This window comes from Misgurnus anguillicaudatus, chromosome 1 (genome assembly GCF_027580225.2).
Source record: "Misgurnus anguillicaudatus chromosome 1, ASM2758022v2, whole genome shotgun sequence".
Classification (NCBI taxonomy): domain Eukaryota; kingdom Metazoa; phylum Chordata; class Actinopteri; order Cypriniformes; family Cobitidae; genus Misgurnus; species Misgurnus anguillicaudatus.
The window spans coordinates 17,438,999-17,466,408 of record NC_073337.2 but is presented as its reverse complement, the minus strand read 5'-3'; the positions used below and the strand labels follow the sequence as shown (position 1 = coordinate 17,466,408).

At 36.7% G+C, this 27,410-nt stretch overlaps 2 protein-coding genes across 2 annotated transcripts; both read left to right on the top strand.

Annotated features, from left to right (window-relative positions):
• Window positions 1–8,565: 8,565 nt before the first annotated feature.
• Window positions 8,566–10,744, top strand: myf6 (myogenic factor 6). The gene is given in 4 exon segments (XM_055190804.2): window positions 8,566–9,120; window positions 9,274–9,361; window positions 9,544–9,620; window positions 9,623–10,744. Coding segments are annotated over 4 exon segments (711 nt in total). The 5' UTR covers window positions 8,566–8,610; the 3' UTR covers window positions 9,659–10,744.
• A 5,693-nt stretch (window positions 10,745–16,437) lies between these two features.
• myf5 (myogenic factor 5) lies at window positions 16,438–20,319 on the top strand. The gene is made up of 3 exons (XM_055190799.2): window positions 16,438–17,238; window positions 19,070–19,145; window positions 19,404–20,319. Exons 1-3 carry the CDS (start codon window positions 16,675–16,677, stop codon window positions 19,595–19,597), a joined length of 834 nt encoding a protein of 277 aa, XP_055046774.2. The 5' UTR covers window positions 16,438–16,674; the 3' UTR covers window positions 19,598–20,319.
• The last annotated feature ends 7,091 nt before the right edge of the window (window positions 20,320–27,410 follow it).

Here is a 27,410-nt window from a genome sequence, read left to right as displayed (position 1 = left end):
CTAGTGGAGCTTCACTCCGGGCTCTTGAGCCAGACTGGGGGCTAGTTTCAGCCATTGGAGGCCAAAGTGTAATAGAGGAGATGCTATCACACCAAGGAAGGGAGCCAGAATGGTCATCAGGGACTTTAAGTCCTGGACGTGTGTGGGGAAGCCAGGAGGACTGTGTTTGTGGAGGCTTAGGTCCATAGGGTGGAGAAAAGGGTCAGGCTTTGCACTGTGACCATCAATGGCCTATAAAGAAACACTATATGAGAGAATGATTCAACAGCTAATGCCTCACGAAGAACAAAGGGTTTTGCAGTGCAGTAATTCAAATCTTTCTGCCTTGATGTCCTCAAGAAGGTTCTGATTGAAATTCTGGCCTGAAAAAAAACTTTGAAAGATTTGCCACTGTATCAACAGCAAACGTTGTAGCTATAGTACAAGTAAAGAGGAGAAAGTGGGATCAGGATATTATTTTTAATGTCAATTGAACAATTGCACATGTCTGCATTATTTTAGCGAGCAGTTCGGTAAAGAAATGTCAGGTAAAAGCATTCATATCTAAGCCGGACATAGTTTCCTGGGACTGTACAGCATCTCTCCACCAATATGATCCAGGCAACTAAATCTGCTCTCTATAATATTGAAAGCGTGCTCATCCATGCTGCCCATCTGTATATTTGATCAATTACAGCTGCCAGGATCAATAGAAACCTACATTTGTTGTTTGCAAATGCTATTAGTATAACACTAAGGGCTGTTTATACCTGGTATTAAGATGCATTTTCGTTGATCAGATCACAAGTGGACAAGTGTATTTTAATCCATCACTTTCAACCACTTCTGTCCTGATAAATTTGAGGGGATGGTCTGTGGAGACTGAGGGTGAGTCCGTCTGCTTTCTTTTAAAGACACACTACGCAGTTATTTTACCTTAATATAACAGCTTCAAAGTTATTTCGATAGTAAACAAAGTCAAAGTAGGGTGAATCCTCCTCCTGTTGAAGCTTGGGGAGGACGCCGCTAAAAAACAGCAATGCAAGCTTGAGAGGAGCGCCTCCGAACAAATCTTGCGAGAATCATGACTTGCTTTACGGCAACAACGTCACACACGTTAGGCTTGTTTGACTTCATGCGGCGCCGCTGGAACTGACAGACGGATAACGTCAAAGTGCCGTGAGAGGAAATTACACTTATCATACGAATAATCTCGGATCATTCTCGCGCTACTTTGACGTCATCCGGCTGTCGGTTCTTGCGGCGCCGCATGAAGTCGAACAAGCAAATAAACAATAACTGCACGTGCGAATTTGAGACGTGATGCTCAACGATGGAAAAGTTAAGAAAGATATTGCGCTCGATACATCCCATTAGATATAAATAGGTGAAGAGTAGGCTGTCTTTTGTGGCTGCTCGAAGACATTCGCATCTACGCCACATGCGCATCTACACCACAAAAGCAATCCAGTCGAATGCGCTTTCTACTCTCTGAATGTGGTCGAAAGTGGATGAGCTCAAAACTTTTTAAACTTTTACGTCGTCCACTTGTTATACGATTGACCAAAACACATTTTAATACTAGGTGTAAACAGTCTCTAAATGTTATGAGACTAAGTATGCGCTCACACTATTCAAACCAAACTGCACTCGAACGCGTTTGACCTCCAAAGTCTGGTTCGTTCGACTCGTGTGATCCATCGCGCCCTGGCCAGCTTGCAGAGGTGGGCTGGAGCACGGTGCACTAGGGCTCGTTGAGCGTGATTCAGAAGAGGACGGAAAAAGTGAGTTCGCCCTTAGAGAATGCATTTTTTTACAATTTTGTAGAGAAAGTTAGTCAAATCTGGTAAATACCAATCAAATGAATACTAATCAAGTGACATTTGTGACTAGCCTGTATGCCAGCCGATCTTAGCCCCACCCACACCATTTTGAGAATGGGAAGATCGGTCTGGGGTTTCTGCGGTGAGGAGCTACTATGCTACACCAAAAGCTGGTCGAACCAATCAAATTGTCAGGGCGGGCTTTATACAGTGACGGACAGATGATCAACAGCAACGAAATGAACCACGTCACCAAAGAGCGCGTGTGTTAAATCTGTTTACAACGAAATGGCTGCCGCTGTAGAATTCAGATGTGTGGATTCTGACATTGAGTCTGTTCTAAAAGATATCGACAGATGATTGATTTTAAAAGAGGAACAGAGAAACGCGAGCAAGGCATTTGTTGATGTTTTTGCCGTCCTTCCTACGGGATTCGGCAAAAGTTGGACACAACTGAAACTGGTATCAAGGCGATGCAACTCGGCGTGCATGACGAGATGGATATAATTAGCGGTCGTTGCCAGCTTCTTTTCGGAAGCCCGGAGTCGTGGTTGCTGAATAAGTGGAAGGACATGCTAGGCTCCAATATTTTCAAGCCAACGTAATTGGTATCCTCGTGGATGAAGTTCACCTAATGTACAAATGGTAAGAGATAGTCTTACTGTATGACTTAGTAAATACTTAATGTTGTGATATAAACGAAATGTTGTAGACATTCGTTGTAGTAGGTGTTGATGTACGTTCTCTAAGACTTAGTATAATCACAATCTTAGTGTCAATGTAGCGAAATAACTAGCAGTTCGGTCAGGCTGCAAAAGACGTAACGTACGTCACACACTCCGTTGCTCTGACTGGTCGTAGGTCTATCCAATTGAGTGCAGAGGCATTTTTCGGTTGAGACACGCCTCATAATTATAGCTCAATGGAGCGGCATCAGACTCAAATTCTGAATTGAGTATGACAACGTCAGGCTAATTTGTGACCAATAACCTTTTTATTGCAATTAAAGTCAAATTACTGTATCTAAACATAAGAGCCTGGTAAAAAGTGCTCATTTACAAGAAAACATGTCAGATGCACTTAGAGGGTTTGCATTTTGTGAACTCTTCAAATTTTACTCTCTAAACGTAGTAAATTATGAATGTCTGTTTCGTAAAGACAGCTGCAAACCTGAACGCCCCTGATGTAGATATCCTGTCGAGTGTTGAAGGGTTTGAATTAGCTGCGGTTGCTGTTAATATCTTGTCTGTATCCTGATTGTACATATGCTGAATGACCTTGTTTCCACTTCATCATGGCAAATTGGGGGAGAGCAATATTTTACCCATAGGGGAACTTGACCTTTGATCTTTTGAGTAAAGAAGGTCACAACCCAGGTGGGGCATTGTCATCGGTGTTGTAATGTGGCAAATTAACCTCCAATTGGCCGGTTGGAATTCTAGGTGTGAAGAGAGCTAATATATGAGAACCTTTAACTAAAATCGACCCGTTGTGTTGGACCTCTGAGCTCTGCATGTGAAGTTCAAAGTTCACCCGTACTTAAAATCCGCTTATAGCTGTGTGTGTCATCACTGAGGAGAGCATGTCTCGTTATTAACCAAAAACATTCCTGTAGCTCAAACAGTATGGTGCTAGCAACACTAAGGCCATTGGTTCGATTCCCAGGAATTGCACTGACTGGTTAAAAAGTTTATACCTTGATTTATTTTTGTCTAGGACTAGTCTAATCCCTGTCTGGGAAATGTTTTTAAAACCAACTGGTAATTATAATTTCTGATGCATTTGTGATTTTAAAACTGAAGTTATGTAGCTTGTACTTTATGTATAGCTTTGTTAATGTCCCTAATGTACTTCTAATAAAGGAAATGTGATTAAACTGCTCTTGTCTGTCCAAGAGATGGTTCATTTAAAAGATCATTGGTTTTAGTTTTGTCTATATCTGCCAGCATCAATTACTATCTGCCTTTCATATGTGAGCCTTTTGTCGAGCTGTTTACTTGCGGTTTGGGATGCGGGTTAGATGTACAGATACTCACATGTACAGATCTCAGCCATGAATGTAGATGAGCCCTCTATTGACATGTCCCCAGAGTTTTATACCCCTTGGCAGGATATCCCATGATTCTCTGTGACAGCTGAAGCACCATCTCCCTACACGTGGAGAGATTTATCAGCAAATACTTGACAAGCTGAAGACTTCTGAAGAGAGACCGATATCAGATTAATGGAAGAAATAGTATTCCCAATTCAGTGCTAATGAAACGTTTGTTATGGTCGATGTGAAACGCTTTATTGAAAGGCTAGTTTACATTTTTAAATGATTTCAGTGCTCTTTAAATGTGAAGTGTGTAATTTGTTTACACCATGTATGTTATAACTTTAATTGCAGTTTAATATGTATTTTGAAAACTTTTACAAGCTGAACAGTTTGACCGCTGTGACTCTGTGGAGCTTCCTCTTATTTGACCAATAGTGAGACAGAATTTGAATAATAATTAACAAATGTGAAATGATTTTTTTATCATCAGATCATTTATTTTAATTAGAAATAAAGTTCTGTGCCTGTTTTTAAACGAATTAGGCTACACCACAAGAAACTGTCCTGTGAGACAAAGGTAGCGATAAACGCGATGTGCAAACATTTGTTTGTGGTGGCCAATTTAATTTTGTGGTGGACTGAGAAATAAATAAATGTATGGGAATGTACAACAACGCTCTCACTTGTATGATGTCACAGCAGTAGGCAGCACAAATATAAGGACACGCCTATAATCCCTCCCACTCCAAAGTGTTACTAAAATCGATGGAAAAGCTAACCACGCCAAAGTGAGGTGAGCTGACCCGACCCAAACTAAACTAAACCGTGGGGTACTATGCAATGGAAAGCACCACTAGTTGATCCGGAGGCGTGCAACCTCTGACATATATAGCAATTGTAAGTCGCTTTGGATAAAAGTGTCAGCTAAATGAATAAGTAAGTTGTTCTTAACCTGTATAAGTTTCTTTAATCTGTTGAACACAAAAGAAAATGTTTTGATATATGGTGGTAGCACACAGTTGATGGTAGGGTGGCCATTCATGCCAGTTTCGCCGGACACGTCCCGGGCATGTTTTCGGGTTCGTTCTCCGGAGGTCGCGTTGCTGGACCGCATATGCCATCAAGGTTTATTATTTCGGGTTTAATTTTAGAAAAGCAACCGTTACATTTTAAGGTAAGAATGAAACTACAATGCTTGTATGTCTTAAAAGAAATAAATCTTAATTTTCTAATGTATTTTAACTGAAATGTGAGAACCTTGATGATGTAAGAAGATTTTCATTTATGAGTGAACTACCCCTTAAACTGAGTTCTTGTGGCTTAGATGGTAGAGCATTGCATTAGCAACACAAAGGTTGTGGGTTTCATTCCCAGGGAACCCACATACTGATAAAATAATGTGGATAAAAGCGTCTGCCAAAAGCAAGAAAGTAAGTTGATCTAGTGACAGGAAACTAATAAAGCACTTATATTGCTGCATAATCTGCAATAAAGAACATGAATCAGCCTATATCGTGTTACATATAGGAACTGACAAATGCAAGATATGTTTACTGCAATACATCTGTGTTTTACGATAAAAGAGTTTGACTACATTTATATGACTGAATTATGATGACTGTAGGCCAACTTTGGATTACCTATTAAATTGTAAATTACTAAATCACTCTAAATGCTTTAGGTTTTATCAATGAAAGGTTTGGCACAAACAGTGTTTATGATACACTATTCAAAAAGTACACCTGCATATATCATACTGGTACCAAATTAGGACATTTTGCCATCCTGGGTCAGCTTTGTAGTTTTTTCTCTGAGTACTTTGAGTTTTTCAAGTGCACAAAATTGTAATAGTTAAAAGTGCTGGTCATATTTTGAGCATATTTTGTTACGTGATTGTTCTGAATCGAATAATACCATTTAAAGCTGAAAAGCAATAAAACACATTCTTGGGCACATGGTCCCTACAGCTAAACCCTTGAGATCAGATGAACATGCGTGGGCTGCACTCCCTATGAAAAGACTTGTAAATAAAAACTGTGTTGAGTGGTGGTGAATGACCAGCTGATGGACTTCGACCATTGTCACTGAATCTGGGATTAACTATGGTCTGTAAAGCTTAACAGAAGAACTGTGGGAAATAGTGCAGGTATAGCTATTATATTATAATTAAAAATGATGTTACAAAATAAATTAATAATTGTTTAACAAATATATAAAACCACCTGTCATTTTTTGTGATTTACTGTTTTCCAGTGGCGGCCGGTGACTTCTTTTTTCGAGGGCGCACTATGCGAAGTTCGTCACAACATGTATGTAGCCCGTCATGTGTGTTGTTTGTAATTTCAAAATATGAGTTCTGCGCTTTGAGTGATCCTATGTGCATCACATGTCTTGTCAAAATAAGTGCCTGCTGCAGACGCGTCTAAAAGAGACGCTCACGTTTGCCAGATACTCACATAATCTCATGCGTAATCGGAGTTTACTGTTAAGGGAGTGTCTTGCATGTATTTGTGAATGTGAGCGTTTCTTTTATCATAAAGGTTTTGATGTGTGTGCAGCAGGCACTTATTTTGACAAAACACGTGATGCACATGGTTCACATGACGCAACAAACACATATTTTAAAATTTGCACCCCTCAAATGAGCAGTCACAAGCCGCCACTGGTGTTTTCTGCATAAATCATCCTACATAGTGAAAAAATGATTCATTGAATTTAATCAATTTTTTTGGGGTGGGTGGTTGCAATGAATTTATTTAAGCTACATTTAAACAAAAAAGATTAGTAAAGTAAAATAAAATATAAAACTTTTGTTTAAATGTAGCTTAAATAAATTGATTGCAACCACTTACCTTAAAAAAATTGATTAAATTCAATGAATCATTTTTTTCAGTGTGTAAAGAACATTCTGTGAAAATATAACCTTGATATTTTTAATACTGCCTGAGAAAGGTCATGTGAAAGATTGAAATTAATCTAAAATCAATGATTGAAATCAAACTTTGGCACTCTTGATCTTATAATTAGTTTATAATTTATAATACTTTAGAAAACGCATCTTCATCTAAGAATTTCTTAGCCTGACGTTGTCATACTCAAACTCTTGTGGGCGGGGCTAAGATCGGCTGGCACCCAGGCTAAGAATTTCTGAAAACTAGACAAAAATATTAAGTAAAAAAAGTCATTTTCTTGCAGTTTACTATGAAATTTAATTTATTTGGACATAATAGTAAAAAAAATTAATGCTTTAGTGTTTGCATAAATAACCACGAATTAAAAATTGGAAGATACGTACTATGCAGTGTAGATTGGACATTGTGGCATTGCAGAAGATCATCACCTCCGTCACAGTCTGTAAGATTTATGACACAGTATTCTGCCTTAACGCCATAACCTTTCACAACACAGTAACAGGAGATGTGTCCACGCAAGTCCTCAACAAGGGATAGCACCTAAACATTTTAACCCTTTACTATTGCACAAGAGTAAAAAAGGGAGCCATTTTATAACACTTATTAGCTAACTAATTCAGCATCTACGCATATACATTGCTAAAAAACATTATGCAGTTATTTTCTTACTGCAAATCAGTTTTTGTGATTGTCTTAACCTATGTTAACCTGATGCATTTTGTGTTGCTTACTTAAAACAGGCCTTACACAAACAGAGTGAATACATTAAATTCTGCCCTGCAGATCTCAATTGCACTTTCACAAAGTGCATATAGCACACTTGTGTAATGTCACATTATATGCCTGGAGAGCAACATGAGCTGTCAACAACTCACACCCTTCAACGAAACATCACACGCTGATGTTGGACAAAAACGTCAGAAGACACGCAAGATGTCAGAAAGGCCTTTCATGTATTTTTATGGATTTAAGATAAATGGTTCCTATGGCTATTTTTACTTTACACGTGTGAGCTTTTCAAAGTCATTTTGATGGCGCACATTCTGTGCTATTTTTACAGGACATGAAAACAAGACACTCTTTACGGTATCCAGCATTTCCGAGTCTATGTTTAATTCAAGTTAAAATAATTCTCATGAAATACTTGGTAGATTTATAAATCAAATAAAATCACTTTGTTGTCACTAGACCAGACATAAATGTGAGTGAAAGTCTTAAGTACACAAATACACAACTTACACTTTTAGAAATAAAGGTACAAATGTTGACAGTGGGACAGTACTTTTTAAAAGGGTCCTAATATGTACTGTACCATTTTGGTACGTACTTTAAGGTACCAGTATGCAGCTCTAATGGCACTTTACCATTGCATAGTACCACACGGTTGGGTCAGGTAAGCTTAGTTTTGGGGGCTTTTCAACTGGGTACAGTACATGGTACCCGATGCTTTTTTTAGTATCACCTCGGTTTGGGTTCCAAGCTTATACGATATTATACAGTATTAAATGAATTGTATTTTTGGCTAAAAACGTTTGTCAAATTCATAAATGTAAATCAAAATATAGCAGATCGTGAAGGGCCTACAAGATGCTATGTCTAAACTTTTGACTTACAAAATACTTTTTAATAAAACTGTTTACTATAGTAATTAATTAAGCAACATGTAAAATGTCTAACAAGAGCACTGTCATGTAAAGCGTGCCCCTGTGTTACTGAAGGCCCATTGAAATGATCCTGATACCCCGCAACAGCTAAGAGATGGATAGTATTTCACATTCTATATTTAAATCTTCTGACTTGTGTCACAGGGCTATTTAAATGCCAACAGTCTTACTGTCAAAACACAGCCTGCAGCAACATGATGGACCTGTTTGAGACCAACACTTATTTTTTCAACGATTTACGTTATCTTGAGGGGGACCATGAGACCCTGGATATGCCCGGTGTGTCCCCACTTTACGAGGGAAACGACAGCCCTTTGTCGCCAGGACAGGACCCTGTCCCGTCGGAAACTGGATGTGAGAGTAGCGGAGAAGAGCACGTCCTTGCGCCACCAGGGCTTCACCCGCACTGCGAGGGTCAATGCCTGATCTGGGCTTGCAAGATCTGCAAACGAAAGTCGGCACCGACAGACAGGAGAAAAGCAGCCACTCTGAGAGAAAGGAGGAGACTCAAAAAAATCAACGAGGCGTTTGACGCGTTAAAGAAAAAGACGGTTCCCAATCCGAACCAGAGGCTACCCAAGGTTGAGATTTTACGCAGCGCAATAACCTATATTGAGAAATTGCAGGACCTGTTGCATACGCTGGACGAGCAAGATCAAAACTCTGACAGTCACCCTTATACATATACCATCAAAGAAAATCATGTAAGAACAAAGAAAGTCAAAAGCAAAAGATCCATGCGCTTTGACAGCTAGACACACGTGGTGACATAACTTTGCTTAAAACTAATATTAACCTATTAAGCTTACAAAACGACAGTATTAATTGTTGTTTTTCCATCACGTTTGACTGTCCAGGTGGCTCCTAGTGAGTATCATTGGAAAAAAACCTGCCAAAGCTGGCAGGAGAGCCCAGATCATTCCAACTCCAATATGGCCAGAGAAGGTTGGTACAGAGAAAAAGGTTAACAAGAGTGACTTTCGATATCGACAGAATTATAAAGTAAATGCCATATATGTATCCATAAATGTTTCTAATAATAATAAACTTGATTTTCTATAGCGCCTTTAAAGTGCACATCTTTCTGCGCGTAATGGTAAATTTCTGTGCGCAATGGTCTGTTTCAGGAGGCGCAATGGAGTCTTCGGCATCCAGCAGCCTTCGTCGACTCTCCTCGATTGTTGACAGTATTTCCACGGAAGAGACGAAAATCGATGTACCGACCAGATCTCAGAAAAGTGAAGCTTAAACACTATTTCACATTTCCGACTTTTTATTTATTTCCATGAGTTAGTGTAAACGTTTATCTGTAACAGGTGACACATTAATAACTTTCATCAATTAAACAACAAGAATATTGCGATTAAATAATAAATAGCCACATAAAATAATACTGTAGTATATTTTAGTATTACATAGTAAACTGTACATTTTACATTTACATTGTTAATGTATTCTATATCCTTTTAACTGTAATGAATTGATAAACTGTAGTAAATACTTTAATATTTACTATGTTAAGAAAAACACTATAAGGGGCATTTCGCGTCTTTTGCGTGCGAAAATATTTTAAATACGCACGCGATGCGCAGCGACGCGCTCTTTTTTAAAAAGGGCAGCTTCACCGCAGCCAGTTGAAAATACTATTCAGAATACGAAAACGCGTAGAAAAGGGCTACCCAAGGGATACTAAAGTACAGCATAGTATTTTTTCATGTGGGATATGGCGCTTAAATTTATTCTGAATTTAAAAATGTCTAAATTGAAAAATTCATGCATGTTTTACATTGAATGACCATTCTTGGAGAATGATATTTCTAAAATACCATTGATGAAGGTTATTGTGAAGTTACATTGTATTCTGTGTATTTTCTTCCATAATTTTGACCAATTCCAGGCTTTTTTCCATGGTCACTGTCATCAGAATTATTCCTGTGAATTTATATGGTCTTCCAAAAATGTAAATATTTTGTAATTTATTGCTGTTACTTAAATTATTTTATAAATTTAAAAGAAGAAAATACCTTTGAGAGCACTTGGCCGCTGCCGGATATGTATCCAACATTAAACAATACAAAACATTTCAAAGATGTACTGTATTACGCTTGTTTCGTTTTTTTTATATTTATTTATTTTACAATCATGATGAATGGAATTTGTCATTGTGGTCATTTTCAACCAATTGTTCAAAAAGTCATTTTTTGTGGGATGTTTTAGGGTTTGAATTAACCTAAACTGGACATTTTCTGGTTTAATCCAGATGCGCCTTTGCTTCAGTGGAATTTTTTATAATAATGTCAAAATATAATTTTATGTTACAAAATTCAACCAAGATATTTAACTGTTTAATTAGCATCCATGTAACATCCTCATACTTGTTCTATTGAATCAATTTGAAGCATTAACTTTAAGACCCTAAGCTGGGAAAGCATGTAGGCCTAGCTCAGAATAATGGCCGGCCATCAAATGTCCTCTGCATTAGAAGCCCAACGTATGCCATCACCAGCCTTGACCAGCTAGCAGCTTTTACAGATTTACAAGTATTAACGGAGTGTAAAATATGACTGGGCCTGAAATAGCCCATGGCCTTGCCTGTTAGTTCCAGCTGGCAGAGCAAGGCTCAGAATTGTCTGCAATGAATGTAGACCCCACTGCACACACAGTATCTATTTTATCTTATGATCGAAAGTAGAAGGTTGGTGAGGGGAAAATATTGCAAGGCTGCCTGGCAATTATCCAGTGGTAGCGATTTGTTGGTGCTCCCCAGTTGCACCGCAGCATTTTCATCTTGCACAGCATGCTATCTGTCAAGACCAGCTCTCTGATCTTTCCGTTTAACAAACTAGCACCTTTGACCTCATCACATTCGCAAGTAAACTTATGTACTCAAACTCTTGAAATTACCAGTGACCCGCACAGTGCACATCTGGGAAACAACGCTGTCCAAAGGGTGTCTATTTACCTCGACTCTCCAGTAGGCTAAATGCAGATTTCATCGTGGAAACATTTTTAAGGTAAAAAGTATCATTATGGACTTATTGTAGTGTGGTCTACAGTGTGCAACTTAATGCCTTTATTTTAACCTGGAAGTACAGAAAGTTGATTTTGAATGATTTATAATAATGCTGGGTTGGTTCAACCCAAAATCCTGGGATGCTTTAAATATAGACAGCAGTGTAGTTTGTCCATATTTTTCCGAACATGCACATTTCACATTTATGCATTTGGCATTATGTATTTACAGTGCATTGCAAGGTATACATTTTTATCAGATTTTGTGTTTCCTGGGTTTGAAACTATGACATTTTGTGCTGCTAATGCACTGCTTAGAGCTAGAAGCACTGACCATGTTTGAAGACCATGCAAGAAAATAAAACAAGCGCCTATATATTTAGCACTATTTATGTATTACAATAAATTTGTAGCATAGATGCCTTTGTTCAAACATTCAGATGTCATTTCTTGAAGCACACAAGATTTCTTTTGAAAGTCATGCTGACCCAGTTGGGTAAAATATGGACATTTACACTCTCCGAAAAAGATACATGAAGGTATCTGAAAGTTGTATTTGTGGCGGTACCTTTTTAAAAAGTACACTTTTGTACCTAAAGGTTGCATATTGGTGCCTACAGGGTACTCGCTGGTACCGTACAGGTATACTGGTAGCTCAAAAGTACCTAAATGGTACATATTAGGACCTTTTTTAAGGTACATCTCAGTGACAAAAAGGTACAACTTTTGAGAGTGAGGTTATTTTAGTGGCTGGGTTTGTCCATATTTTACATAACTACTGGTGGAAACAACCCAGTGATTGTTAGTGTAATATAATTTCTAATAGAAAAAAATATTACATTTGTGCAAACCTCAAATATTTTTATGTAAAGTGATGTCAGACTTAAACATTAACAAAAGAATACTTGAAATGTACACTGAAAAAAATGATTCATTGAATTTAATCAATTTTTTTAAAGGCGGAGTCCAAGATGTTTGAAAAACGCTTTGGAAAAGAAGACGGGCCGACTACCAAAACACACTTATAGCCAATCAAATCAAATCAAATGCCGGGTTGCGTATGTGTGGGGCGGGTCTATCAACAGAAGGTCCAGATTCTATTGGGGTAGGGGCGTGTTTGTTTAGGTGATTTCAAATATCAACATTGGCTTTCAAACATCATGGACTCCGCCTTTAAGGTAAGTGGTTGCAATCAATTTATTTAAGCTACATTTAAACAAAAGATTTATATTTTACTTTGCTTTACTAATCTTTTTTGTTTAAATGTAGCTTAAATAAATTGATTGCAACCACTTACCTTAAAAAAATTGATTAAATTCAATGAATCATTTTTTCAGTGTATTTTAAGGAAGACTATATATGTAAATTGTTTGACACATTTGCTGATAACAGAATTAATACCTCAATATAAACAAAGTTATATCCATGGCTTTGGCAACTGCACATTTCGGGCGATTGTCTGATAAGTTGATATTAAGAGCAGGACACTTCAAAGCAGTACTCTCCTAGACTGTAACCAGATAGCTCTGTCTACAGTGATGTTTTAATAGGATCTCCAATGTAGAGAGGGTGTGATTTTATGAGGTTTTCTCTTAGTCACAATGCCTGGCTCTTTCACCATAAGAAAAATTACATTTGAAAGGCCTTTACAGATTCATGACATGATTTGCATAACATTATCTAAAATACATGATGAGTACAAATCTGCCATTCATTATCATTAACATTCGAAATCACACACAGCTCAGATGATTATAACATCATTTCATCTTGGATCTCTCCCAGAGATCTTTCATAACTTGGAAGAATGAAGGATTTATAAAGAGATCACAGACTTTGCAGCTTGACATCTCTAAGAACCGTTTGAAACATTGCTGAGATGTACTTTGAAAGACACTTGTGAGTTTAAGATTTGAAGGGACCGAAGCAAATATTTGTATTCCACTGAATTCTGATTTCTTTGGAAGTTATTTTCAGGTTAAAGTGATGAAATTTGCACTAAAATTGCAAGAAAATCTCAACAGGTGCTCGGGTACACAGCCAAGGCTTATAAAATAAATAATATAGGAAGGGGAAAAGAGAAGATTTGATGTTCCTTTGAATATCCAGCAACAAGGACTTTCTGATATCCAACATCATTGTAGCTGACGGAAAGCTTGCTCTAGCTGCCAAACAAATGCTGTTGCCAATCACACAATCTGATCATGTGATCAAATATGATACTGTTATTGCTGATGGAAAACATCCAGCCAGGTCTTGGCAAAAGAAAGATGGAAAAAAAACAAGGGGATGGGAAAATTTGGAATGATATGCTTTTCTTTTCTTTTCTTTAAGATTTTTCTTTCAGTGACACAATGTTGGGGACTTTTCCTTCAAAATATTTTCTCATGTTTGCTTTCTGGTCACATGATATTCCACTTGCAAGCTACCAAACATTTACATCAATATTACAGAGAAAAAAAAGTTTATTTAACACACAGTAATAGTCATACACTCACTGCAGATATGGGGTAAGTTGTCACAAGGGGAACCAGCCATTAAACTGACTTTTAGCATAACTTTAAAAAGTAAAGTAATCATGAAACTTTAAAAATGGAAAAGTAACAAGCAAGAATATAAACGAATTGTTTAAGGTTGATTTATTAATAAATCATTTGAAATAATAACAAATAAAAAAACTTGCCTTGACCTGTTTTACAAACATGTTTTTCAGTTATAATAAATTTATAATATAGTTTACATTAGTCTTTATGTGTAGTTCTATGTTTACTTTCGGTATATTACAAATACAAAATATGAAATTCATTAAAAATACACGAAAGAGATTTTTAAATTATAGGCTATTTGAACCAGGATTCCCAACTAGCCCTGTTTCTTAACACTAAACATAAATATATTTTACAATTGCAGTGAAATCCAAATGTGACAGCAGAATTAATGGATGCTGTTTTTTATTTCCATATAAAGCACCAAAAATAGTGAGGCACCGGAAAAAAGACGCATTAAAGCTCACCCTCTGCCCTACACTTAACACGGTCCCTGACCCTTGACAGCAATCCTCAGCGAAACCCCCAAAGTTCCATTGAGACCCACTCTTCCCAAATCTCAAAGCAGCTTTTCTAACTCTCTCAACACGGGCTTCTCAAGGACCGATGCGCTTTCGCCATATGCTTACGCAATCTGAGTTGGACTCAGTTATCGACTGCTGTCAGGTTTTCTCGTTGCCCGTGTTGTTAACAGTCAATTTTCTTTGATCTGAACGACAGCTAAGCAGAATTATCCCCGACCAATGTCTTCTTCAGCTGTGCGCAATACAAACTACACCGGCTATCCGTGTTTTCTTAGGTGCGCGCGGTTCCCAGACACTGAAGAGGCCAAACGTTTTAGCACGTTGTGAGAAATATCCGCATTGTATCTTTATTAGCTGTCAACGCTGATTGCTCCAGTAATGACCTCTATATTGAGCAATAGACGCGGAGATTTGAAAGCGCTTGGTTTCGTTTTTGTACTATTTGTGCTTTCATCTTTACGCACCAGTTGTAACTTCCTGATTTTGATTTTAAATCAATTAGAGTGATTGAGTTGATGTTATATAAGCTAAAGTACTTTAAAGTACTCACTTTTTTTGAAGAAGTGAATTAAATACATCAGGAAACCTTAACCTAGAAAATCCTAGAAAATGCATTAAAGTTCATGTCGCATTTGCCATTACGCACCATTTGTACGCCAATTTAATTTGATCTCAATTATGTTTTCTAAAAAAAATACTAAAATTACAACTTAAAATATTATTACGTTATCAAAAAGTGTAGTAAATCCCTAAAAATGCAGCAGGAATTGTAACTTAAATTACGTATATCCAAAAATTAAGGAGCAATTCTGGAGAAAAATAACATAAAAATGTAGCATTTGTATATACAAACATATCAATACAATTTTAGAATTTGGGTGGTCACTTTTTAAGTTTGTTTTCAGCATTTTTAGCAATTTTTTATTAGATCTTTTAATCTTTATATATCTTTATGCAAAGCATTCTGGGAACAAGAAATCCCCATCTATCTTTTTTCCTTTTTCCTCAGATTTTTGTTCCCAGAATGCTTTGCATGAGATTGTAATTTTAATTTATTCTGTAAAGACAAAGACTTGTTCATGTTCATTTAACTTAAACAAACTGTTGCCAGTAAATAACATAAATTTAAATCTACAGTAAGTTACTGGCAAACAGCTGCCAGTAATACTGTAATTTCTACAGAAATTTTATACAGTGTAGTTATATTAAAATATAATATAAATAAAAAACGTTTATCAACTCCTACGCAACATTTCTTTTTCAGAGGACCTTTAATGCTCAATGACACATTTCTGACAAAGCCACATGAGATTACATTTCACAAAATCGAATCTGCCACACAGTTGTTAATGACCTACTTAGAGATTTAATGAGCTAAGTAACATGGACACTCTGTCTGTGACACCTACACAGTGCGGATCTTGAGTTCTGGTGCTGTGCGAGTGTGCGGCCCTGAAACGCTACACCGGCCCTTACAGCTGGGCCGCATCTGCAACGCTGCTTTTCCTAAAGCGTAAAATTAGCCAGCAAAACTTTTAAACATGAGTCATTCTTGACCATTTCATTTCAAGGTAATAGAAGTGACATTTATTTGTTTGGTTTTAACTTTCATTGCACCTTCACATATGAAACCCATCTATGCCTCGTGATGGTTTCAAGACAACTGACATTTGCATTTATGCATTCGGCAGATGCGTTTATCCAAAACAACTATATCAGCTATACATTTTATCAGTATGTGTACCCTGGAATCAAACCCATGACCTCGCTGCTAATGCAATGCCCTACGGGAACATCTAACTTGTGTACATATGTAAAGACATTATACATTTTTAATAAGTTTTTACAAATCAATAAAGACAAATTCAAGGTATTTTGGAAAACGGTGAAGACACATAAGTGGCTATAGATACAGATCCGAAAAATATGATGTTTTACAACTGCAGACTTAATCGTAAAGGAAAATAAAACAGACATCTAAAGAGTGTCCATACCAAAATGTTAATTGATGATAATTCCCTCATGTAATGAACATCACCCAGCAAAGCTGTTGAGCTGAGTGAGAAACCACCCCTTCACACAGATGTGGGAAACTCAGTAGGGTGTTGGGTTTGGGAGTTAGGGGGGTCACGAAGCCCTGCCTTGGCCAATGGGCCACGGTCATTAGGGCTGACCAATGTGGGCCCCAGCCTCCACACAGGGCACTATAAGAGGGGCTGGATGGCAACAGAGAAACCACATCACTCAAAGGTCGCCCCCTTACCACAGAGCTCATACACGACCAACAATGGACGTATTCTCCACATCCCAAATCTTCTACGACAGCGCGTGCGCCTCGTCCCCAGAAACCTTGGAGTTTGGACTCGGAGGTGAGCTTACTGGATCCGAGGAAGACGAGCACATTCGGGCCCCCGGCGCACCGCACCAACCAGGCCACTGTTTGCAGTGGGCTTGCAAAGCGTGTAAGCGCAAGGCCAGCACCGTGGACCGCAGAAGAGCCGCCACCATGCGGGAACGCCGCAGGCTGAAGAAGGTAAACCACGCTTTTGAGGCTCTACGCCGTTGCACCTCGGCCAACCCCAGCCAACGTCTTCCCAAAGTTGAGATCCTGAGAAACGCCATCCAGTACATCGAAAGCCTCCAGGACCTGCTTAGGGAACAGGTGGAGAACTACTACAGCCTGCCTACGGAAAGCAGCTCCGAACCTTGCAGTCCCTCGTCCAGCTGTTCTGAGAGCATGGTAAATATTACTTTTATTTTAATATTACTCTACTAATGTCTTATATTAATGTGTAGTAGTTTATGGTCTGCCTACATTTGGATGCTCACATTTCCTCCTTTAAGAAAAGTAAGGCCAGGGTTTAAATCCACAGACAATGTGGATGTTAGGACTTTCCATCTTTTCTGTATTTGGTACAAGGTCTGATGTCTTGCCCTTGCCTCTCTACCTTTTCAACTTCATGTTTTTATCTATATGGCGCCCAGGGGAATCTATCCTTCAGTTTGAGTCGGGGCTGTCTCACACCCAGCATGGCAAAAATAAATTGCTATCCACATCTGTCTCCTGTTATACACCAAGATATAAGCTTACTACTTTATTGCAGGGCACTTAATAATCCGTACATGCATAATGCTCAGCTTGACACTGTTTAAAATGGGTTTAGTATAGCATTTTTAAATAATGATCCAAATTTGACCCTGCCTTTGAAAGCCCACCTAAAGTCATTTTTGCGATACACTGTTTTTTACATAAAATCATCCTAAGTAATGTAAAGAGCATTTTGTGAAAATATAACCTTGATATCTTTATTATTGACTGAGTAAGGTCATGTCAAAGATTGAAATTAATGATCAAACTCAAATTTACAGATTTTTAGATTCCAACTTGGATTTCACAGACATGGATTACAAATAAAGGCCAATTTTGTTAGTGCTGGTTTTGCTTATTTTGCTTAGTTTTTTAAATGACATAGGAAGGAATGCACTTTCAAAATGATAAAATACAGTCAAAACCAAAACTTATATAATAACAAAAATCTAAATTAAGTTAGTTATATAGCGATATTGTCAAAAGTATTTATTTCGAAAGAACCTGAAAACATTGAGTTACACCAACAAAACTAGTTTTAAAAATGATGTCAATCAGACATTAGATATTTTTTAACATTTTATGGTGTTTTCATTTAGCTTTGTGAAAACATAATTGTTTCATAATTATCATAATTGATCACAATTATTTCCACACTGTAAAAAAACAGATTTGTTGGTTCAACTTAAAAATGCAAGTTACTTTTAAAATTTAAAATTAATTTAACTTAAAAATATTAGTTGACATAGCAAATTTTACACACATTTATTAATATTTATTAAGTTAAATTAACTCAAAATATCAAGGCAACCAGGTAAACTTACTTTTTTAAGTTGAACCAACAAATCATTTTTTACAGTGCAACCTGCTTGATCTTATCATCCTGAGATGTTGGTTCATGAGATATTTATGACAAAATTTCAGTACAGGGCTTAAGAACGGAGGATACAGTAATGGCTTTCCCACTGGCCTCTTTATAAAGCCTCAGTAAATCCAGCCAACAGAGGCTGGCAGGAAAGAGGCAGCCGTGCCGCATTCCTGACTGACTGCATGAGCTGCGCCGCTGCCAGGATTTTCTGCAGATTTACTCAGAGAAAGTGTCATCTTGCACAAACTGGTGTGGCTTCCACTGACTCAATCGATTCGCCATGCATTGAGCCCAGCATAGCGTGGGAGTTCCTCACCAATGAGTCGGTCTATGGAAAAGAGAATAGACTTAACATGCAACGCTGCTCATTTGCTGCTCGTGGCTTCAGTGATGTAAAAGTCATTTGATCCACGGCTTACATTTTCATTTACGCATTTGGCAGATGCTTCAGAGTTGCATATATATAGATTTCTTTATCAGTATGTATGTTCCCTTGGATCGGACCCATGTACTATGCTTTACCAACTGAGCCACAGGAACGCATGCATCTTACCTGCAATGCTTTAGATGTTTCTGTACTATTTAAATAATGATGTTTCTATGTTATTCCTTTAGATTGACTGCAACAGTCCTGTATGGCCACAGATGAATCCAAACTTTGGAAACAATTACAACTTTGATGCACAACATGGTAAGGGACCTTTTTAACTTAAAAAAAAATGAAAACCAATATCAATACACCATTAATAAATATTGGGATTAATTTACAATATAATTTACATTTATGCATTGCATGCAAGCTGCATTTTATCACTATGTGTGCACCCTGGGAATCAAACCCATGACCTTTTGCGCTGCTAATGCAATGCTCTACCATGTCTATTGTGGTACAAGTATCACATGTTTTTGCTGCACCTCTAAACCTTTTCCTATATCTTCTTTATTCCAGTCGTTGCCGTGGACAGGACTCCCGCAGCATCTAGTTTGCAGTGCTTGTCCAGTATTGTAGACCGGCTGTCTTCGGTTGACGCAGGAGTCGCTGTGGGAATGAAAAACGTGGTTGCTCTTTCTCCGACTGGTAGCGATTCCCAATCTAGTTCTCCAGACAGTCCTGACAACAGACCCGTCTACCACGTCCTGTGAATGAGACACTCCAGCCGGTTTAGTTTGAGGACCACACAGTAACCTATCCAGCTTAATGAATCCAAACTATCCATAATCTTAACATATACAGACAGTAGATCATTTTTTTACTATGTTATCATGGCTGACAATGATTTTATTTATCAGTAGTAATCGCTATGTACTAGTAAATGCTGTTTACTTTTCTTTTTTTAAGCATACTTTGTATTGTTCATTACCTACCCTCTGTTGTAAATAAGATTGTATATAATGAATTTAAATTGACTGTTATTGTATGTAATGTCATGTGTATCATATTTAATGCATAAAATGTCTTTGCAGTAATAATAAATCTCAAAATGGTGGTATTTAATATTCATAGCATTGTCGCTTTTTAGGTATGAAATGCTTAGGGTTTTTTTTAGCAGATCAGTGGATCAACTTCACCTCGCCTGCAGCTTGCAGGACTCCATCAAATGCCATTTGTCAGCTGCTAGAAAATCACTGGAAAGAGCTGGTGGGAGTTGCAGAAAGAGAGTTGATAGTGTGATGAGTAGATGTTTAAGAAAGAGAGAGAGGAAATGAGCCTGTTTGTATAATGTAACAAATGTTACACATCATTCACACCTTCTTAATACCATTGTCATGAACAAATGGCCACATGCTGACACTTCAAGGTGATGTTTGTGTGTTTGCATGAGTGTGTATGTGCGTGTGTGCCTTACAAAAAAAAACATTTAATACAAAATCTACTGTATTATTTGCCTTAGTTATAACACAAGGAATAAGATAGATTAACCCCCCCGCCAGTCTAGGAACCTGTACACAATTGTGTTATTTACATGTTTAGTGCATAATGCTATATAACAGTATGTCAGAATGCTATATTATAAAGAGGAATAATGTTGGTTCTACCTTTATTGCGAAATTTCAACCTAAATATTAAAGTGAATTACAATAAGAATCATTTTGGGTGATGTAAACATTTTACTATAACCAAGTTGCAAAAGTGTGCACACCCATAAACTATTGAACCACATTTTATAACAGCATGCAATCTTAAAGGAAAACAACACTGTTTTTTATATTTTACTTTGTTCTTACCTCAACTTAGATAAATTAATACATATCTATCTTTTCTCAATGCATGCACTTAATCTTTGTACAGTGTTTCGTGAATATGTTAGCGTTTAGCCTAGCCCCATTCATTCCTTAGGATCCAAACATGGATGAATTTAAAAGCCACCCAACACTTCCATGTTTTCCCTATTTAAAGACTGTTACATGAGTAGTTACACGAGTAAGTATGGTAGCACAAAATAAAGCGTGGCGATTTTTAAGCGGATAGAAAATGAGAACTATATTGTATGGCGGAAGAGCACTTAGTTTGCAGCACTTTGACCTTGGGGGCAGTAATGTTTTACTATGTTTTTACCTTAACTTAGATTAATTAATACATACCTATCTTTTTCAGTGCATGCACTTAATCTGTGTACAGGGCATTGTGAATGTGTTAGCATTTAGCCTTTTTCAGTTAGATGTTTCTGATGTCAGAAAAAAAAATCCTTTAGGACTCTTTTATTTATTGATGATAGGTATGTACTAATTCATATTTTACTTGGGTCTGAATTTGATTGGTTGATTCTAGCCACGTTTCCCATAAATGATTCCTATTGTTATTCACTTTAATATATAGGTTACAATTTCATAATAAAGATGGAACTGGTTCTGACATGATTCATTTTGGTTTTATTTTTTAAATCCTGCAATTTTAACAGAGGTGTTTGCATTTTTATATGCACTGTATATCAAAATATTATATTTAGTACCATGTGTTTACAAAAAAATTATTTACTTGATACTTTGTTGTTATTAAATCAAATAGAGAAACTCTCAAGCTTAATGTTGAAATAATACTTGCAACTCTTAAGTAGTCACATTTTGTAAACTTTGTCTTTTAGGACTCTGAGCCCATTTGGGTCTTTTAAAGCGTTGAAGTAATGCATTAGAGTATCTGTGCTTTGACTAAGAGTCTTTTGCAATGCTTTAAGCGCAGCAATCTCCCATGGATTCAATTTCAGTAAGGAATCCTGTCTCCCACCTGGCTATTACCCCAAATGTAATAGAGGGAATATCCATGGCAATGGGTGGATTATGATCCATTACATAATTTCTATATTGGATTTATTTTTTACCCTTTAAAGAATTTATCGCTATTATGGATTGATTCACGACTGGGAGTAGTTGTCACGCTTTTTGCTAGAAAGTCGAAGGTACATATTTGTATCACAAAGCTACATATTGGTACAAATGTATACATATCTACCTAATAGTAAATATTAGAATCTTTTTAAATGGTACTGCCCCAGTCACAGCTGGTGTACATATTTTGACCATTTTTTTCTAACAGTGTAGTGTACATAAAACATAACAATTACACTATATTGGGTGTCACAGTGCCAACTTGCCATTAAATAGCATATGCAGCACATGGATTTCACATGCAGTAAAACAATTATAAGTTTAACAATTATTGAATTACTTTATTTAATTCAAGTCTAGAGCGATCTAGAATTGAGGTAGGTAGGCTAACATAAAAATAAATCAAACTATTGTTTTGGCCAACAGAAATTGTAATTAACAAATTGTATAAAACTAAAACATATATGGTAACACAAATGACAACAACATGACCGTTTGCTCCTATACCTAAAAAATTGTTCGCATGCATATTAGCTTACAAAAATATATCAACTATTTTTTTTGTTTTAAGTAAAGGCTTAAAAATGTTAAGAGAGCTGTATTGAGCTACAAGTGATTTTTGGCAGTGTGTGGAACGATATTTCGTTAACAAATAGCAGTTACACACTTTGGCCAGAAGAGGACAGTATTTCCCAAAGTCAATACACAGCTGTTTGTAATGAATAAATACACCGACCTAATTTAATAATAAAGCAAACGCTTAAATCGTAGTTAAATAATAATAAGACGTTTTAAAAATGACCCTATGCTGGTTTAAAATGACCCAATGTTGGGTTGTTGTTATGCAACAATGGGGTATAATAACCCAGCAGTTGAGTTAAAACAACCCAGCATTGGGTCAATTTTAACCCTGCGGTGTTTTTTGTCCAATATTTACCTATTATGGGTCAAAAATAACCCAGACATTTGCATTTTTAGAGTGCACCATTACTAATTTGTATAAATGTTCAATAACACTTTAATTGAATGAATATTCATGAGACTGACATGACACCTTCATAATCATGACATGTCATTGAAATGTCAATAAGTGTTAACACAAAAATTTTAAATACCTTAACAAAATGCAATGGACACGTCAAAAGATTATACTTAACTTATTTATATGCACAATAATACATGAAAAAAAAACTGACAACTAAAAGAACTTCCTCACACAGTGGATTATGACATTTTCTGTCATAGAAGAAAAAACTAACAAAATATTTAATTAATTGAATGTAATTAACTGTTTTTGCACAAAATGTTTTTCAGTGATATGGACCCAACGGCAACGCTGCATGGCTTAACCCATTATTTTACTGTTTTCATTTAATTTTAAGTGAATCGGTCTCCAAACATAATTTTATCAATTTTAATTATTATTATTATTATTACTGGATGGTTGAATTTATTTCTCTAACACGTGGAGAAAACGTTATGAAGAATATTCATGATGCTGTTATAAAACTATTTGACAGAGCATTAACACTTAAAGGGGCAGTGTGTAATTTTTAAAAGGATCTCTTGACAGAAATGCAAAATAATATTTAAAACGATATTATCAGGGGTGTATAAAGACCTTTCATAATGAACCGTTATGTGTTTATTACCTTAGAATGAGACATTTTTATCTACATACACCGAGGGTCCCCTTCATGGAAGTCGCCATTTTGGGCCGCCATGTTTTTACAGAAGCCCTTAACGGACTACATTTTTTTACTAAGTTGTCTCCGACGATGACATGTTTGTCTGGTGGCAGCTACCGTAGCTTCTCTATGTGTTTCAAAAGCGAGGGGTGAGCAGTGGACTAGATGCCACTAAAATGTAAAATTTCACTGCACTTTTAATGACATTTTAATGACAAATTATATTTGTACCACTGTAGACATATTCATGACGTTGTTATAAAACTATTTGACAAAGTATTAACACTTAGTCGTCAATTATGTTGACTTGGTAATGTCAAGTTGTCATGACAAGTTATAATGTATTGGTTAATGTTAAGTTGTCATAACAATGACAACTCAAACAATGTCATCTTTGCATTAAAAATGACACAACTGTACAAATGACACTTAATGACAGTTGTCATAAACGTGCATTAAATCTCCTTCATGTTCATGACACATGTCATGTCATAATTGTGAAGGTGTCATGTCAGTCTTATGATCACCTCTTCAAGTAAAGTGTTACCAAATCTCTGTAGGGTCAAGTGTGGACTGAAGTCAATCCAAACATCTTAGGCCACAGGCAGGATACACCCTGGATAGAAGGTAGGATGTCATGTTTTAAATTATTATACTGAAATGATTTAATCATTATATGTTAAGTAATTGTTCTCGGTAATGTTTACCGTTGTGTCCCATATCAATCATTAGCTAGAAGCATTTTAACATCAGACTGCCCTTTGAAATACTCTGCATAATATTACTTCTATTGCAAATGTATTAATTCCAATGTGAAATCACATTTTGTAAAATTCCCTTATATTTCCAGGTTGTCCTTGACCACATTTTTTGTTATCATTTTGTTATGTAAAATGGCAGTCTAAACTAAGACTTAAATGCAGTTGGCATGTTTTGTCTAGTTCAGTGCAGTGCTGATATATAATACAAAGTGGCATGTTCAGCTGGGTGCACCGTTTCACCTTCATTTAAAATTCACCCGACCTAAATTTGATTCACGTTGTTGTCAGCCGTATTGATTTTTTATCCTGAGAATGTTAACATCAACAGTATTTATGTGCATTAGAAAGTTTTTTCATCCCATTAGTATGGATTTTGAGAATAAAACATTTAACCACTGTAGAAAAACTATTATCCTCGACTCCTTTCTCTATAAACCACTTTTATTTAATTTCATCAGTAATATATAATAGAGAAACAATTCAAGTGCTAATAAAATAAAATCTGTAAATATAAACCTTTAACTTTATGAGATCGAGAATTGGGGATTGGAATCGAGGCATAGTTATGGGCAATTTAGGACTGTCACAGCAGTAAAAAGAAAAATATTTTCTTGTTTTCCTTAAGTCTGAAATTCAGTTGTTATGTCCTGGAATTTTAATGAGAAAAGAGAATCGGGGTACGATTATGAAACAAACCTCTTGGCTTCCACACACTATGCACACCATAATTGTTTATATTTCGGAGATCACATTTAAAATCACAATCCGTTATAATGAATCAGAAAGCTCCAGTATTAATTCTCACTGTCAGGTACACCTATTTCAAAGTGACATGGGTAGTTTAGTATTTATCAGTCCATTAGATGCCTGATAGGTGTTAAAGCACTGCATTGCACAAACAACAGCCAGTAATCCCAAATAGTATTTTTAAAATAGATTATACATTTCTTTTTTCGTTTTTAACATGATTGGTTTACATTTGGAATGGTATTGTGGTTGCCAGGTTGTATACATGTTGCCAGGGTGTGGATGTTCAGATGCCATCTAGGACCTTATCAAAACAAGTCTGATCATTAAAAAAAATGATCAGTACACCTATTGTAGGGGTGGGTGAATCGCCTTCGATTCTCATGCATATCTCATCAGTAAAGCCGATTTTGTGATTAGTAGTAAATCGCCCTGCTTTAAATGGAGCGACATTTACTCAAGGACCCGTATTTCACAGATAAGCTCGGCAAAAACGCATACATTATCAGAGGCCATTTGTCCATGATTATGAACGTGATTTTGCTTAGCTTCTCGGTGAAATACGGCTCTGTGTAGTAAATACCACTCAATTTGAAAGCAGGTGATGGCGATTTACTACTAATCACCGGCTGTACTGATGAGATATGCATGAGATTCGCAAGTGATTTATCGCCCACCCCTAACCTATCATAATAAGGTTTGAGGTACAATTGATGTTCGTAGAAAGAAACGTCATATGGTGAGGAAGTTTAAAGGTGCAATGTGGAAAAATTAGCGACATTTAGTGGTGATGTTGCAAATGGCAAACCAACGGCTCAGCTAAAGAAGCTATGGTAGCTGACGCTGGACAACATGTCGTCATCTGAGACAGCACAGAGAAGCCAGTCAAGCAAAGAAGTTAACATAACATAAAGAAATATACTCTGTGGAAAAGTTTGTCCATTTAGAGCTACTGTAGAAACATTGGAGAGCAAAATGGCGACTTCCATAGGGGACCCTCAGCATGCTGTGTTCTAAGGTAAGTAAAACATAATGGTTTATTAGGTAAGGTCTTTATACACCACTGAAAACATATTATGTATATTATCTTACATTTAGATCTAGTCATCATGGCAGGGTTCTGACAATACAGTGTTTTGTGTGGGAGATGCGTGGTTTTAGTATTAGTTTATTCTGACCACGCATTTCCCGGGTCTCGTCACTTTTTCCCCGATCCCTTACTTGTGATTATTTCCAGGTGTATGTAATTTATTTTCTCCCTATTTAAGAGACCTTGTGTTTGTCGTCCAGTGCGGGTTTGTCAGTGTTACTCTGTTTGTCAAAGAGTCTACCAGTGAGTCTTGCAGTGCATATCTTGTGTTCCAGTTTATGTTTAGTGTTTTGTTTAAGTGATAGTGTTTAGTGTCTTGTTAGATTTGTGTTTGCCCTCTCGTGGGTTTTGTTTTCCTGTTTTTACCCCGTTTTGTTTAATAAAGTCCTGTGTTGTTTATCCACGTCCGCACTTGGGTTCATCCGCATCCCGATTCCTGACACTGCACCTTTAATTGCTATGTTTGTGCAATAGTAATTTCATTTACTGTTTTGTTGGTTCAATTTAAAAATATTAGTTGACTCAAAAAACATTTTTAAGTTGAACTAACTCAAAATTTGAGAGCAACCAGGCTACTTATGTTTTTAAGTTGAACCAACATTTTTACAGTTTAATCACAACAACAATGCAAAGCTTAAAGTTCCCCTACCCTAGAAAATGCACTTTTAGGTGTTTTTAACAGAAAATTAGTCACCAGTGTATGGGCAAAAACATCTTTTCTTCTTTGTGTAATCTCCTTTAAACCGCAAAAATCAAACAAAACAGGCTGTTGGGCATCCGCTATCAATGTGATGTCACATTGATTACTCCCCTCTCATGACCGCTCACAGACTCCGCCTTATGAGCTCGTAGTTTAACGTTCTGCCAGAGACACATGTTGATGTAGTCCAAAGCACACGTGTAAGCGCTCTACCCCCTACTTTGCATACAGGGATTGGAACAGAAGCTTTCTTTGCATTTAAAGAAACACACAAAAAAACAGCGCGTTTTTCATTGCAGCCACAAATGGTCGTGTTCAACATCGTATTATGAAAGATCTGTGCTGTATTTTGAGCTGAAACTTTATAGACGCATTCTGGGGATACCAGAGACCAAAGTTGTCCATTAGACTCAATAATTACATAATTAACTGATTTTTAATCAGGGTCTGAAATAAATCCAGTGTACACTGTAAAAAGGATTTGTTGGTTTAACTTAAAAAAGTAAGTAAAAGTTTGAGTTGTGTAAAAATTGTTGTGTTGACCAATATTTTTAAGTTGAATTAACTCAAATTTTAAGGCAACCAGGTAACTTTTTTTTTAAGTTGAATCAACTTTACAGTGTATTAAAATGAACATAGACAAATG

Coding starts and splice junctions, on each gene's coding strand:
- myf5 (XM_055190799.2), top strand. CDS start 16,675: ATGTGGGCCCCAGCCTCCACACAGGGCACTATAAGAGGGGCTGGATGG. Junction 17,239..19,069: donor CCAGCTGTTCTGAGAGCATG/GTAAATATTACT, acceptor TTATTCCTTTAG/ATTGACTGCAACAGTCCTGT. Junction 19,146..19,403: donor CAACTTTGATGCACAACATG/GTAAGGGACCTT, acceptor TCTTTATTCCAG/TCGTTGCCGTGGACAGGACT.